Source organism: Pygocentrus nattereri, chromosome 4 (genome assembly GCF_015220715.1).
Source record: "Pygocentrus nattereri isolate fPygNat1 chromosome 4, fPygNat1.pri, whole genome shotgun sequence".
Lineage (NCBI taxonomy): Eukaryota > Metazoa > Chordata > Actinopteri > Characiformes > Serrasalmidae > Pygocentrus > Pygocentrus nattereri.
In genome coordinates this window covers 33,206,521-33,221,489 of record NC_051214.1, presented here as the reverse complement: position 1 = coordinate 33,221,489, position 14,969 = coordinate 33,206,521, and the positions used below count along the sequence as shown (strand labels likewise).

General features: G+C 39.5%; 1 protein-coding gene across 4 annotated transcripts in view; it reads left to right on the top strand.

The window, feature by feature from the left end:
* The window catches only part of daam1b (dishevelled associated activator of morphogenesis 1b), a 94,450-nt gene that overhangs the window by 76,653 nt on the left and 2,828 nt on the right, over positions 1-14,969 (top strand). For all 4 annotated transcript variants that reach the window (XM_037537904.1, XM_017683966.2, XM_017683972.2 and 1 more), the window contains 8 exons: positions 1,970-2,054; positions 2,457-2,563; positions 5,640-5,728; positions 5,987-6,155; positions 7,910-8,017; positions 11,148-11,208; positions 11,353-11,484; positions 14,747-14,917. In XM_037537904.1, the coding sequence (XP_037393801.1) occupies positions 1,970-2,054; positions 2,457-2,563; positions 5,640-5,728; positions 5,987-6,155; positions 7,910-8,017; positions 11,148-11,208; positions 11,353-11,484; positions 14,747-14,917 (922 nt within the window). The remainder of the gene's footprint in view (positions 1-1,969; positions 2,055-2,456; positions 2,564-5,639; positions 5,729-5,986; positions 6,156-7,909; positions 8,018-11,147; positions 11,209-11,352; positions 11,485-14,746; positions 14,918-14,969) is intronic.

Genomic DNA, 14,969 nt, shown 5'->3' with positions numbered 1-14,969 from the left:
TTGCCATGTTAGTACTGCAAAAGTCATCATCACAGCGACCATGAACAATTGATGTACTGTGCAGCCAGAATTTGAATGGGGCATTGCCCATTTAAAAGACTAAGTAAAGTGAATGCATCTTTCTGGCACCACAGGAAGAGGAACTGTGCTGATATTGGCAGTGCTGAGTAATTAAGACAGTGTACATAAGCCCATAGACTGCTGATTAGGTCTCAATTACTGGGTGTTAATGTACTATTCGAAGTGTGAAGGAAATGAGCATGAGGTAGCCTATATTGATATGCCATGAGGATTTGTCTGTGCTGCCAGTTCACTATTATGACAAGATTTTATGAAAACTTTGCTTTAGAAGCTTAAAGTGCCTCAGTTTCCTTTACTTTCCTCTTATCATCAAATATGTTTATATTAGTTAATACTCCATAGCAGTAGTCAATGTCTTATGCATGGAACAGAGCCAAGGTCAACATGATGTCACTGGAAAAGCCCCAGTTCCTTTCTATTTTGTAAATGAAATTCAAAGTCAGGCGTAAGTAAGTGCTCTCAAGATTTGAAGCACTGTCTGGCATCAACATGTAGTGTAGTGAAAGAGCTCTGGCCATGTTTCACGTCCTGTCTGTGCTTCCCAGCCTTCCTCTCGCTCTTTGTGTCTGGCAGAGGAACTGAGGAAGCTCTCCACTGCAGATCTCAGGCCTGTTCAACACCTGTTCTGCTTGGCGCTCTCCCACGCCTGGCTAACCCACTAACAGCAGCACTCTTCACACTGACTACGAGCTGCATGTAGTCTAAGAAGCCTGGCCATGCTAACACTGTTGTGATGGTTCGATTTCCTCAGTAATGGAGCTGTGAGAGCTTTTATATACACAGGTCATCACACCTTCCTTTAGAAACACTAAGCATTTAAATCTAATAAGAAATAAAAGGCACTTAACCTACGAACAAGGTTAATGTGACTAACAATGAAAGTATCCCTTTTATCAGTAGACTGCAAACTGCATGGCTGCTGCTACTGCTTTTAGCTATGCAACATTTTCAGAGGTAACAGCATGTGATGCAGAGTCAGAAACCACACAAGGAAGTCTGTTTGCGATTACTTAAAAACTAGAAGCTAATGTGGCAAATAACAACCTACATGCTTACCTTTGTAACTGAATTTTATTGTAAGTCATGCTAGGTAAAAGCATCTACCAATTGAATACATGTAAAGGTATACCCAGCCTTGCCTTGAACTGCATCAAGTTGTTAAATAGTCTCAAATAGACTTGCTTATGTGGTTCTTCACACTGTATGACATACTTCTTTGTATAAAGATGGACAAAAATATGAACAAACATCAGATTTCAAATGTTCTCTATTTTTACAGCTGTATGTCATACACTATGACATACAGGGTCACAAACTAAGCAAGCAAACTTAAAACACCAAACAAGACTTGATTCGACTACCTTCAAGATAAAGACAGAATTGTGTACGTTTTCCGACTGTCACTTCAGCCATTTGCCATTAGTACAGTGCAGTGCTCCATCCAACAGTTGAGGTTGACTGAGATATCTAGCTGAGCCCGAATGCAAAACAGAAAATATCAAACTACAATTATGTGCAATCATACTTCATTTATAAGAGAAGCTCAACTGTGGGCAACGTGCCGTGATTGCTTGAGCTGTAAATTGTGAAGTTGTGGTTGGAACACATGGAAAAAATAGGCCACAAGATTGACACACCTGATCAAGAACATGCACCAGCTCATTGTTGCTGTATGCCAGTGGGCCATGTGTTGGTTTTGGACTACAACAGAGCAGGATTTCCTGGAGGTTTGAGTGGTCTAGGGAAATTGGGTTATGTGGTCTAGTGTTAGCTTGGTAGCATTTGTAAAATGCCTAAATACATGATCATTTCCTTGGGTTTAATTTCCGCCAGCTATCTGTGATTTATTCTTGTTTGCCTGGTTTCTGCTTCCTGTTGTTATATCCAGGTTGAAACTCTCCAATGAGGAAATGAAAAGGGCTATCCTGACTATGGACGAACAGGAAGATTTGCCTAAGGATATGCTGGAGCAGGTTAGTAGTTCATACACGTGTGTGTGTGTGTGTGTGTGTGTGTGTGTGTGTGTGTGTGTGTGTGTGTGTGTGTGTGTGTGTGTGTGTGTGTGTGTGTGTGTGTGTGTGTGTGTGTGTGTGTGTGTGTCATTCACTCGTACAAATAGTAGAGAATTATGTATTCTGGGAATTCTGAGAACTTCTAGGAAGTATTGATTGAGACTACTTCAGTAATACAAAAGACACTGAGTGTTACATATGTTTGTAATTTACTGTGGAAATCAGATCCTAGGGCTGACAAATCTCAGAATAAAGACGTTTCTTTTTCTAGTGGCAGGCACATTTGGGAAACAGTAAACAATACTGGGAAGGTGTAGTGTCTGTGGTGGTTTTTGCTCATTGTGGAAGCCTTCTGTTCTGCAGATGCTGAAGTTTGTCCCGGAGAAGAGCGACGTTGATCTGCTGGAGGAGCATAAACATGAACTGGACCGCATGGCCAAGGCAGACCGCTTCCTCTATGAGATGAGCAGGTGAGGATTCAAACAAAGCTCACATCAAGCACTGCTGGTTGGCTTGACTCCTGTCTTGCAAAGGGACCACATAGGATACTGCTGTCCATCCCTGCTTCAACCCATGGCTGATGATTAACTGAAGAGCTGATTTATACGAGGAAACGTTATACAGCACTCTGGCCTCTTGCTTTAGATTGTAGCTGATATATGGAGTAAATATAATTCAACCATGTAACCCAAACATCGATGATAAGAAATTAACCCCATAAACTGCACAGGCTCAAAGTAATTATCTTAAGATTAAGAAATGAAGTAATGAATAATAATTCTCCCATTTAAAGGGTACAGATTATTGTGATAATACATACAGTACATTCTGTCTGCATTATAGTATTAGTACTAGTTCTGTTGCTTTCCATATTCATTTCTTCATATCAGACTTCTTCATTCTAGGTTATGTTCCCTTCTTAGAGCTCTTGGTTGTAATCTCTTACAAATGACTAATCACTTCTCTCAAACTGGTATGGGGTTGCTTTACATTTTGGAAAAAGCAGTCTCATTACTTATTACTTATCTTCTATGTTTCTTTCTAAAAAGCAATACAAATGTGTAGAACTGGAAAGTACTCAACATAATTGTACAACACATGACTTTACTTCCCAAATTATGGCTGCTTGATGATATTTGAAAATTAAAATAATATCTGCAGTAAATCTTTAGGAATGAAATATAAAGCTTGCAGAGCTTTTCCCAAAAGGAAAAGTGAGTCTGCCCTGTGTAGTTGAATTACTCTTCTTTAGCGGTGAATTTCAGCAAGTTCAAACACTTCAACAGATTACTCATGTGGTTTACAGAGGTGGAAAGTAGCTGCCCACAACTGTTTGCACCGGTCATATTCACAATAAGAGTTGTGCAGTCAACTGTTGCAGGTAGCATATGCATGCACAAATAAAATATATAAGGGCAGGTACAGACAAAATGTATGTCTTTTAAAAGCGTTGCACTGTAAGTAGCATTGTTTTCAGATGAGTAATGCAAGTACCAACATTCTTAAATGAACCATTTTGTGATTACAATAAGTAAAATGAAATGTGTTACTTTAGAAAGGTTACGTGTTGGTCTAAACACTGTTTATTAGTATGAAACTATCCTTTTTGTCTGTTCAGTACACTTCTAAGATACAGACTTCTTTATACACACATGAAAAATGTATGCACAGATTTCAGTTATGAATTGTTCCAGTCTTCATTCAGCAGCAGACATGCTTACATTGATAGTTCTAAGAGAATGGGCTGCTCCCTGAAAGTGGGATTTCTCACCATCTGTGAAATCCACCTTCTGACTCCTCTCTGATTCAGACACTGCACAATTTATTTTATCTTGGCACGGAATTAGTGTCATGCTGTTCAGCCCACACTAGCACATAGTGTGAGCTGCTACGAGAAGGAGTATCTCATCCATGCAGGCCACCCACGACTTTACACTGACTTCTATTAAGCCAGGACTCTCACTCTGCCTCACACGTGCAGGTCTAGTCTGTGAATTCTGTTTCCTGCTTCATGACACATTGATCTGCTCTTGCTGTGGAGACCGTTTTGCATCAATATTTGCTGTAACCAAATAAGCGTGGTCTCTCTGTGTCTCTGTACAGCCTCTTGCATTCTGTCAGAGGGAACTAAAGCCAAACAAAGCCGGGCAGGTGTCTTGGAAAATTATGTGTTTTTTTTTTTTTCCCCAAATAAAGAAATAAAATGAACTTTATTTGCTTTCCTTACTGTCTGGCTTGTGTGAGGTGAATAAGAGAGATCTCCAAGTAACAGCCTCCGTTTCTCTACTTAGAGGGATATTCCAGTGCTTTTCATTTCTGTATTGAATGGTTGATTTACCATGGACAGTAATTTTGCATTGTCCTGTGCTTAGAAAAACAGAAAACCTGTAGACTTCGAACTCTGTTACATAGAAACCAGAATCTACTCAGTTACATGAATAAAGGCTTGAAATACATCACTATGCAATGCAAATTCAAAATACAGCTGTTAGCCTCTAAAGTCTGTTCTACATATACTGCCTCTTCATGGCATGAGGGGAAAAGAACATGTTTTTTGATGCGGTGCTCATGTTAACAGATTCAAGTGTTTATACAGCCTTTGTGAGGAGTGTGGCAGAGATGTTGTGCTGCATCTAGAGAATTGGCATCAAGCCTAGTGTTTCCATATGCAGCATGCAGCAAATTAAAGGGAAATTAGGTATGACAACCAGTGGAACAAGCCAAAAAGCAAAAACACATCAAATCATAGGTTCTGTAACTCATGGCCATTATCAGATAAAATATTAATTAAATATATGTACTACTTCAACATTTTTCAGCCCAGCCAAGCTTGAAAGTGATTATCCAACTACTAAGAAATTGCCAATAATTACAGTTGCGCTTTTTTACAGAGTATCTTTTTATCAAGTACAGTACGAAACTGCAAGTAACTGATTTGAATATTTATTGATTTTGGAAAAAGGACATCTGTAGAACTTGGTAAACTGAGTATAATCCCGCTGTATAGTTCCTCAGCGCAAAGATTTTAAATACCGTTCGAAAATGCGTTTTGCATAAACAGGTTTTCATAGAATTCCAGTTTTCCTTTATTTATTTATTTATTTATTTATTTATTTGTTTGTTTGTTTAAGTTCAGGGAAGCAGTGAAATTATTGTCCAGTGTTATCAATTGTGTGCTACTGATGTGGCAGATAGAGACTAAACCATAGGAGCACTCCTTTAAAATCCCACAGTGCAGTGCTGGTTTATGTCTTGCAAAGGCAATGCAAGGCAATGCTCTTCCTCCCAACACAGGAGTACTGAATGCCACACTGGAGGGTTACGTTCACCTACTAGGGTGGTGCTGTTTGCTTTCCTTTAATAAGCAGTCTTGTCCTTTCATCATTCCAAGCACAAGGCTTTTCTTTTCTACTGTGGCCCTCAACCTTTTTACCCTTTATAATCTAATTATATGTGAAGCGGAAAGCTGATCACTTTGCATGGATGTACTTTTACAGTGTATTCTCTCTCTCAGACTCCTTCTCCTCTCTCTTCAATCTCTAACAGAATAAACCATTACCAGCAGAGGTTACAGTCTCTGTACTTCAAGAAGAAGTTTGCAGAGAGGATTGCAGAGATTAAGCCCAAAGTTGAAGGTGTGTGTGTGTGTGTGTTTTCAATGTGTTCTTATGCTGTCTGTTACACTTCAAATAGGCATCTGCATACCTGTTGAGTCGTCTGTTTGGTTAATATGTTTATGACAGGATTTCTGATGAACTGTATAAATACCATTATTTCATTTTTAATTATGAAATTAGTGAAAATGTAACAGTGATTTACACAAGTTTTCACAGTAATGTTGTAATTTGTATGGTTCCCTGTGAGTTGAATGTGGCATGTGGATTGTTCTCCAGCGTTAACCAAGGCCTCAAAAGAGATGCTGCAGAGCCGGAATCTGAAGCAGCTCCTGGAGGTGGTGCTGGCATTCGGCAACTACATGAATAAGGGCCAAAGAGGGAATGCTTTTGGCTTTAAAGTGTCTTCACTCAACAAGATTGCTGACACCAAATCCAGCATTGACAAGTAAGGAACTTTTATGAATAGGCTTTTGGTTTAGTCTGGGTGTAAATATTGGGGAATTTTCGATTGATAACGTAGCCACTGATGTATAAGCTAATTGTAATGTAATTGTCATTTTTTGTAAAAAATCTACTTATCATGGCATTGCTTGATGCCATGTGTTTAAAATAAAGGGGTCACCAAGACATAAATAAAGCATAGTAATTTAATGGAAAAAGTAAAAATCTGATAATCCAAAAAAGTAGGATGTCAAATTCAATGAACACAGTGTGGTGCAGGAGTGGAATTAGAGACATGAATATGAGTGACATGATAACGACATCAGATCTCACAAAAGCTTGTTCTACAGCATTGCAAATGCAAAGTTATCTAGTAATATTGGATCATTGTGGTCTGCAACTACATATCCACAGCAAGATTTCAGAGCAGAACACATTGCTTTCCAGGCATTAGGAATAACACGCTTTGTAACAATGCAAAGTGACTCGCCAGTGACATTCATTGCTCGAAAAGAAAAGCTGCATGATGGTCTTTTGTCTGGGCAAACTTGTCAAAAACCTTGAATGAAGTCAGGTGATAGCATAGCCAGAGCAGGCAAGGAAAGCAGAAGTGTTTTTTTAGCTACACTTGTCATGTTATTCTCTTGACCCACTCTGGATTGAAGGAGCAGTTTTTGTCCAGACTGAATGATGTTGAAATCCTCCGGCTGGTGTGGTCACAAACGTTTAATCTCTAATCTCTGCTTTAATGGCAGGTTACCAAATTTAACTTTCATTACTTTCAAGACTTGAATCATTACATTGCCTTGCTATTATGAGCGGCTACCACAACTGATGAGCAGCAGTGGCTAGCTGCATAGAAACGTCCATACAGTAAATGACAATTACTAAGCGTCTTGCAAAGATCAATTACTAAGATCATACCCCACATGCTGATTATTGCAAGCGTGTTGAACATGCGCAGAGTGTAAAAACTGTTGACTTGGTTAGGAGAGAGCTGAGTGGCCGGCCTCACGCTCACCAAATGAAGACTGCTAGGAGAAGTAGGTAGCCTACATTTACACAACAGGTACAGGAAAATATTTGGAATGTATCGGACAGCCCTACCACTGTCATATGTAATAAACGTGCAACAGTGTTAGTCACAAAGTAAAAGCGAATATGTTAGTTGTTATACTGAATTATTGATCAGGATATGCACCGCTCCACAACCACATCTGGATGCGGCTGATCAGAAGGGCATTTTCCTAGTCCTCAAAATCTGGAAAATCTCATTCCAGAGACTGCTTTAAGACTGCTGTATGATCGATTAGGCATGTTTACAACAGATGGTCACATTTTTCATTTGGGCCAGTGTGTCCTTTCTTATTTAGAAAAAAAAAAACCTACAAAGATTTTGTTAACATGAAACAGTTTTCACTAATACCAAGGGTATGTTTTGCATCATATGACCTCATGTTGTTTAGTATTTTCTTTAGTGTAAAGAGTATCTTTTGCCTTATTGCCATTTTTTAAGCCCAAAAATCATTTAAACACCTTTAAGTTTTAAGTGCTGACGCTACACTTAAGGAATAATGTTGGATGAAGTATGCCATTATTTGCAAAGTGGTGCTAAAAACAAAAATGGAAGGATCTCCATTTGTATTAAAAACATTTATTTTGAAAGGCTAATCTCTAATAAAGTTAGTCAGGCAGTCAAGGTGATCTTTGTTCCTGATTTTGGGATATTTCCAATGTTCTGCTGTTCATGTTCCGCAGGAACATCACTCTCTTACACTACTTGATCACCATCCTGGAGAAGAAGTACCCGAAAGTTATGCAGATCCCAGAAGACCTGCAGAATGTGCCAGAAGCTGCTAAAGTCAAGTGAGTCTAGTGGCAGGCTGACTAGCATGCGTTGCTGTGTCAGGCTGGGCTGAAATTTATTGGTCCTTTAGGTCTACTTCAGTTAAATGGATTTCGGAAATGGTTTTCTGTGGTCTAGCTGCCTTCCATCACAGGGCTCAAATCTACCTGGTGGGTCATAGCGGCCAGAGCCGCTTGCCTATGCAGAGTGAAACTCTAATTTATGCCACGAGGAAATGAGGCCCTGGCCTCGACTTGGAGACGTGTTGAAATGTGGAAGTGTTCCCCAGAGACACCGAGAGCTTTAGCAGCACCACAGTGATGGAGTGTCATGGCCACCATTGCAGACAGAACAGGAATAGGTTGTCTAGTCAACAACACCTTGGCCTGAGTATGGTGGGATTTACTTAGGTTTCAAAGGATTAGAACTCAATCCTTGCTATTGGATCCAAGCACAGTTAGAACTTGAACTGTGGCCAGAAATGTATGAAAAATTCCATTCTAGCAGTCTTTGGCTTCGTGCTTCAGAGCAACCATGTTCTCTAAGCCTAGACACTCGTTCAAATGTTTAAGTAAACACTTTTAAACGTCACCATGTTTAGAAAGTGGGGAAAGCTTGACTAACGTCAAATAATCATCTGTGTTAAAGACACAAGCAGTCCCATTATGCTTAGGTTTTAAACTCTGGTGTTATACTTTTATTATTTATAATGTCTATAATGTTTATACTGTTTCCCGTTTCTATTACGGAGAGCCTTACTTCTATTACTCTGCTGCTCTAATACTGTGAATTTCCTCGCTGTGGGACTAATAAAGGATTATCTTATTTGAAGTTGCTGTCAAGATTTCCCTAGTTTGTTCGGTAAACATCTCAGGGGCATAGTTTGGCAGACTCCAGTACATTTGAGACCATTTAAAATATGTCTCAGATGGTGGAAAAAAGGTCATAATGGGCAAAGGTACTATCACCACATATATCACTATGGCAATGTTTACATGGCTGCATGCCCCCAACAGTCATGCAGAAGGGAACAGGATTTTTTTGTTTTGTTTGTTTTTGTTTTTATTTTTTGACAACATGTAAACATGTAAGTATAGCCTGCTCCACTCTTTCTTCTGATGAGACCTTAGCTGAGCTGTGTGGGTTCATATGGGCTACGTACCTTGCTAGTAAATAGTTCGTGATCATACATTTCTATACTGTGTGGAAGATCAAGAAGATTATAGTCTTCAACCGTTTGCCTTACACACCTCCTGCTAGTGTAGGTAGGCTTCCGGCTAATCAGTATTATTACCCATTACCCAACATCAGTATGCTGTCAGTTGTTATTATAAGTAACCCTAGCTAGTTAAATGTGAGGTAAACAGTTGTATGTTGTGTTCAATATTCCAAATGTTTCGTTCTGATTATGGCAAGTAATTTTCTACCAATTTAACAGTAATAAAGTAGGCTAGTTGTTGGTCATCCTCCACACAATAGATAGTTCTCTGGGTGTTAATGTTTGCTAGCTAACCCACCCCCCGCTACGATGTACAGTGTAGATAAGAAATAAGGCTATTCTTTCACTGTAAGAGCCACAGTCCAGCCACGGCGGCTAATGTGATAACACATGCTCCACAAGTGAAGCTGTCACAAGACTGGATGAGTGCTTGATCTCATATGAGAGACTGAAGAGAGAGAGAGCGGAGATCACAGTGTGTCTCTGTGTATCGCTTTACTACAGGCAGAATGGCCATTGTTCAAAGGGAATGATGACACTGTTCACAGCCTCATGTCTGTCAGTGTTTTCTAGATACTCTCATTGCCTCATCCAAATACGTCTCAACTAAGAGCCTAAGGCCTATCTTGTAAATATGTGTGTGATGATCAACAGATGTGGGAATGAATGGGTGTTTGAGTGTGTACTGGATATGCTTGCAGTTTTTGCATCCCTGTATGCAAACCTCTCTCTTTCTCCAGTTGTCCCACACAATGGCCCGTTTGTACACAGGCTAAAATGAGTATACCACTGACCGAAGCCAGTCGCCTATCTGTCCAGCGCAGACAATGTTGAGATTATTTCACATGGCTCAGAATAGCAGCCTCACTTTAAACATTAGAAGTCTCTGTTATCACCAGCTATAAATAAATAGTGTGTTTTGAAGTATGCATATTGTAATTTCATATTAATAATTTTTTAGTCTTAGCTGATTGGAACAGAGATTCTCTAAAGCTATTGTGTTATTCCCAATACTCTTTTACTGTCTGAGAGTTTGGAGAAAGTGATCTGCCCAACAGCTGGTTTTTTTTTTTTTTTTTTTTGGTATGTATGATTTGTCATTCTAGCTTTTGGAAGCATCATAGCACAGCATCAATGCTGACTAGAGTGATGAGTGATTTACTGGTTGCCTCAAATTGCGGAATAATCTCTTTTCTGGTACTGCTAGGTTTGATTGCAGCTTTCCATACAATTTACCAAGTAATTCAGGCTTGAATTGGCTTGACAGTTGGTTTAGACAGACAAGTTCTTGCCTGGTTTTGGTTTTGACAGACTGCATCGAATTTGTTTGCATAGATGTGGAGTTTTCCTAGCATAGAAGGCTGCAATATGGTATCCCACAAGGCTCTGTTTTAGGGCCCTTAATGTTCTCCTTTAATTTACTAACCCTAAAATACATAATATGTAAACACAATGTTGCCTTTTACTTTTATATTGCTAATACTCAGTTATATGTGTCAGCCTAGCCAGACTCAGTGAGATAGAAGAGATGTTTTGTAATGACATGAAGTATGAAACGTATGTTTTTGTTTTTTTGCTGAAGAAACACTTACTTTACCAGAATTCTTATGTTCTTTGGCTGTTTTTCCCCCAGTGGAAAAGGTCAGTAGTATAGACCCAAACATGTTGATGTAGATCAACAGAATGTAAATCAAATGTAAATATAATGAATCACATAACACTCTAAGTAATTATGCAGATATAAATAATGTAATATATAGTAAAACAATGATGATTTTACAAGCGTCAAAGAGCTGTTTTTTTTATCTCCTTCAGTAGCTCATTAGAACAAATTGTGGCTTTAAATGTGTTTTTGTGTGATTTAAGCTGTGTAGCATGCTCTCAAATATCTTGCTTACCCCTGGCTCATGTTCTCCTTTCCATTAAAACAGTATGACAGAACTGGAGAAGGAGATCAACAACCTGCGCAGTGGCTTGAAGAGTGTAGAAAGTGTAAGCACTCTTCAGTTCTACGGCATGTTTCCAGTTATCTGCCCAATCATCAGTCCTACTGTACTTGCATCCATCTGTTACTTGGTTTCTAAGAGCCTGTGTACTCCCCCATGAGCATCACTTTGATGTTTTTATCGTGTACAGGAGCTAGAGTTCCAGAAGAAGTGTCCTCAGGAGGTGGGGGATAAGTTTGTGTCTGTGGTCAGCCAGTTCGTCACGCTGGCCAGTTTCAGCTTCTCTGATGTGGAAGACTCCCTCAGCGAAGCCAAGGAACTGGTGAGTGCGTGCGTGTGTGCATGTGTATGTGTAAGGTGTTGAGTGAGAGGCGATGCAGAGCTCCCTGTGTTTCCTTCAGAGGCCAGCTGTGGAAACAGGCTGCAGTAAAGCCTGTGCTTCTGCTTGCTGAGTGCAGCAGCTGACCTCTGGCCTCTTGCTGTGAGCACTTCCTATGCAGTGACCCTGGCGCTCTGCTCAGCCCCTGGGGGCCCTACGTCCTGTAGAGGCAGAACAGGACACACACCTAATGCTGGCTTTGAGTGCTACATCCGTGCTGAAGGAAGTGCTGTACACACTTGGCTACACTACCGACACTAAGCACAAGACACAATAGCTTATGGTTCATCTGGAGATATTAAAGCGATAGGCCGACCAAAATGAATGATCCACTGGACCGATACTGACCTTAATAAACGGATCAGGTATCTGCCAACAAGAATGATCTGCTTTCGATACTGTTTCTTATACACAGTCATGCTAAAATTGACCATTATCTTTGCAAAATGTACACACAAAATTCTCCATTCTCAACAGAAGTGAATGCTCTACATACAGCTAACAATTATGAATGATCACATTACAGGCAAACTCATTTCTTTAAGGGGAACTCAAGAATGCAGCGTGTCTTTTTCTACAAAGCACCGCAGCATGTCAAAATTAAAGCCAATGTTAACAAAGTGGGTCAGAGAGTCAGTGTAAAAGTCCTGTGCTTTAGGGTTTTTTTCTAATTCTGTTCTTTCCTGCTTTGTCAGCAAATAACTCTGATAGACTATCAATTTTATCAATTTAATATATGCTAGAAATGTTCATTTTTGGGAGAATAAAGTAATGGGTGATGGTTAAGATGCCTGCAGTGATCAGTTAGACATTGCATGATTTAGAAGACTATGGTTGAATATGAAATGCTTGTCTTGTGTGCCTAATTTTAAAAGTCCATTTGGTAATTACCAAAAATTCTTAAAATCGATATATTATGAACTCTTCCATTGTAACAGCACATTATATAAGGTATCCAGATTTTTTGTAGAAGATATGAATATCGCATTGGTACTCGGCATCAGCAGATTTCCAGAGTTTAAGTGTCAGAATTGATTTAGGGAGATAAAAAGTCAGTGGATCCCTACCAAAAATCTAATTTACACTATTTTCCCCTTATGTCAAATTTAGCCCGTCAACCAAGACATAATTGGTATCTGAAATTGACCTCTTCATACTTTAATCCATTTATAGATAAAACGGTGTCAGAATACACATCAGGTCTGAGATTACTTAACAACTCCACTCAGTGTATGTGATGTAATAGGATAATGGTGTTTTACGAGATATATGCACTGTCTGAATGCACCCTTGGGCATACAGTTTTCACAATGCTACAAGTGATTTCTGGCTGTAAGCTTCCATTACTGGTTAGCTACGTTAGTTTCATAGCATAAGAGCAAAACTAAAAACACCACATATCTTGGCTGGTCAGCTTTTGGGGTAAGGGGAAAACTGTATATAATTTTTGGCTGAACCTTAACTGTAGTACATATATTCTGATATTGTACTCACTTTTACACTTATGAAAAGTTAAGATCGCTGTCCAGTTTAGTTTATTCTATTTGGGGGGCTTCAGATGTGAAATGTAATTAACTTTACTAAATCTCTTTTGTCACCATCAAACCCCCATGAACTACACGATCTAAGGGTCCATATCATTAAATGAGGGAGGAGTTTCCCAGCCTGTTACTGTTTGTACCCCAAACTTGGGCCTCCAGTGTAGTGAAAGTTATATTAAGAGATGGAGATAGAGGAAAAGGAATGAGTGAAGGAGGGAATGGAATAAAAACTTGAAAGGTGCCCTTTGGCTAAGACGCAGGCTGCCCTAGAGAGGGCTTGGCCCATATGGCAGTGATAAATGTACATCAAAGGCATTGTGGGAAGGTTAGGCCTCCTCCCCTGTGGAGAGACGGCACGAGGCTGCACTGGTGCCACAGCAGCGTCCCCTTTCTCTCTGTACACGCCCCCCTGGGTTCAGGCTGTAATCAGCCTCCAATAAAATATAGTTTAACGAGAGAGCTTTGAGCTGGGCTGCCGGTAGAATGTCAGCGGTGCGTGACCGGGTTAATTTACTGCAGCTTCATTAAACCCCTTCTGATTCTTCCTCTGCTCTGTCAGCTTCACTTTGTTGTTTTTCTACTGTTTTTACATGTACTTTTACACTTCTGTTAACCGGGCAATTAAGACAGCTCATCAAAAGGTTGGGGACACCTAGCCTTTCAAAATAATATAATGTTAGGTTTGCATTAACCTAACAAAGACTAGCAGGAAGGGGAAAACAGTATATTTGTGAGGCTGCATTTTGCTTTTCTCCTGTGATATTAGCAGTCATTAGCACTCTATGCAAAAAATGGTATCCTGTCAAGTAAAAGTATCTTAAATATAGTCAAGAAATCTAATATTTCTTTTGGTGAGATTTTGTAAGCTTAATTTAAGTTTATTTAACTTATTTCTTGACACGCTTTTACTTGATTTAGGTCATTGTATTAAATAAAAGTCTCACTATACTGGCAGATAATTGTGCTTATTTTAAGAAATATACTTGAAACCAACAAGTTATCGGCCAGTACACTGAGATAATTTAATATATTTACCTAAAATAAGCATTTATTGAAAAAACCTAGACAATCTTATTCTGATAATAAGTGCAAAACCATCTCAAATGTTAGATCATTTCAGTTTGACAGGATACCATTTTTGCAGTGAAGTGTTTAAACCACCTTTGGAGCAAAAGATTTCTAATTATTTTTTATCATTAGTTTGAAAAATATTTTGATTAACATGAAGCTGAGTGTTGTAAAATGTAGTCAATATCAGCAAACAGTTGTTTTTATCACTTAAACCAAGCAAGAAAATTAATATTTCAGAAGAGGGCAAAAGGGCTCCTGAGTTGTACATGAGTCTCAGCACTGGCCCTGTTGTCAGAAGATCATGAGTTCAGTCCCCATCACTCAGCACAATGCAAGCCAAAGTGGGTCAATGTTAGCTGACCAACATGGGCATCCAAAAAAAATGAAAGGTCATTATGGCAAGACGTCTTCAGACTTTTGATTTGCAGCGTATAGGGGTCTGCATAAGTTTGTTTGATATGAATAATTTAAATGGATCAGTGCTGTAACATTTTCAGGTTCACACTTGTGTGGTAGCAGTCTGAACAAAAGAGTGAAGATACCCAAAGCATGTAAGAGTCACATTAAGCTTATCTTGCTTTCATATTCGACAGTTTCTGAAGGCAGTAAAGCATTTCGGTGAAGATGCCACGAAGATGCAGCCAGACGAGTTCTTTGGCATCTTTGACCAGTTCCTGCAGTCCTTCGCTGAGGCTCGGCAAGAAAATGAGAACATGCGTCGGCGCAAGGAGGAAGAGGAGCGGCGGGCACGCATGGAGGCTCAGGTGAGGACCTCGGCCTGTTTGCTCTCTATACAGAGGAACTGAGGCTGGTCAG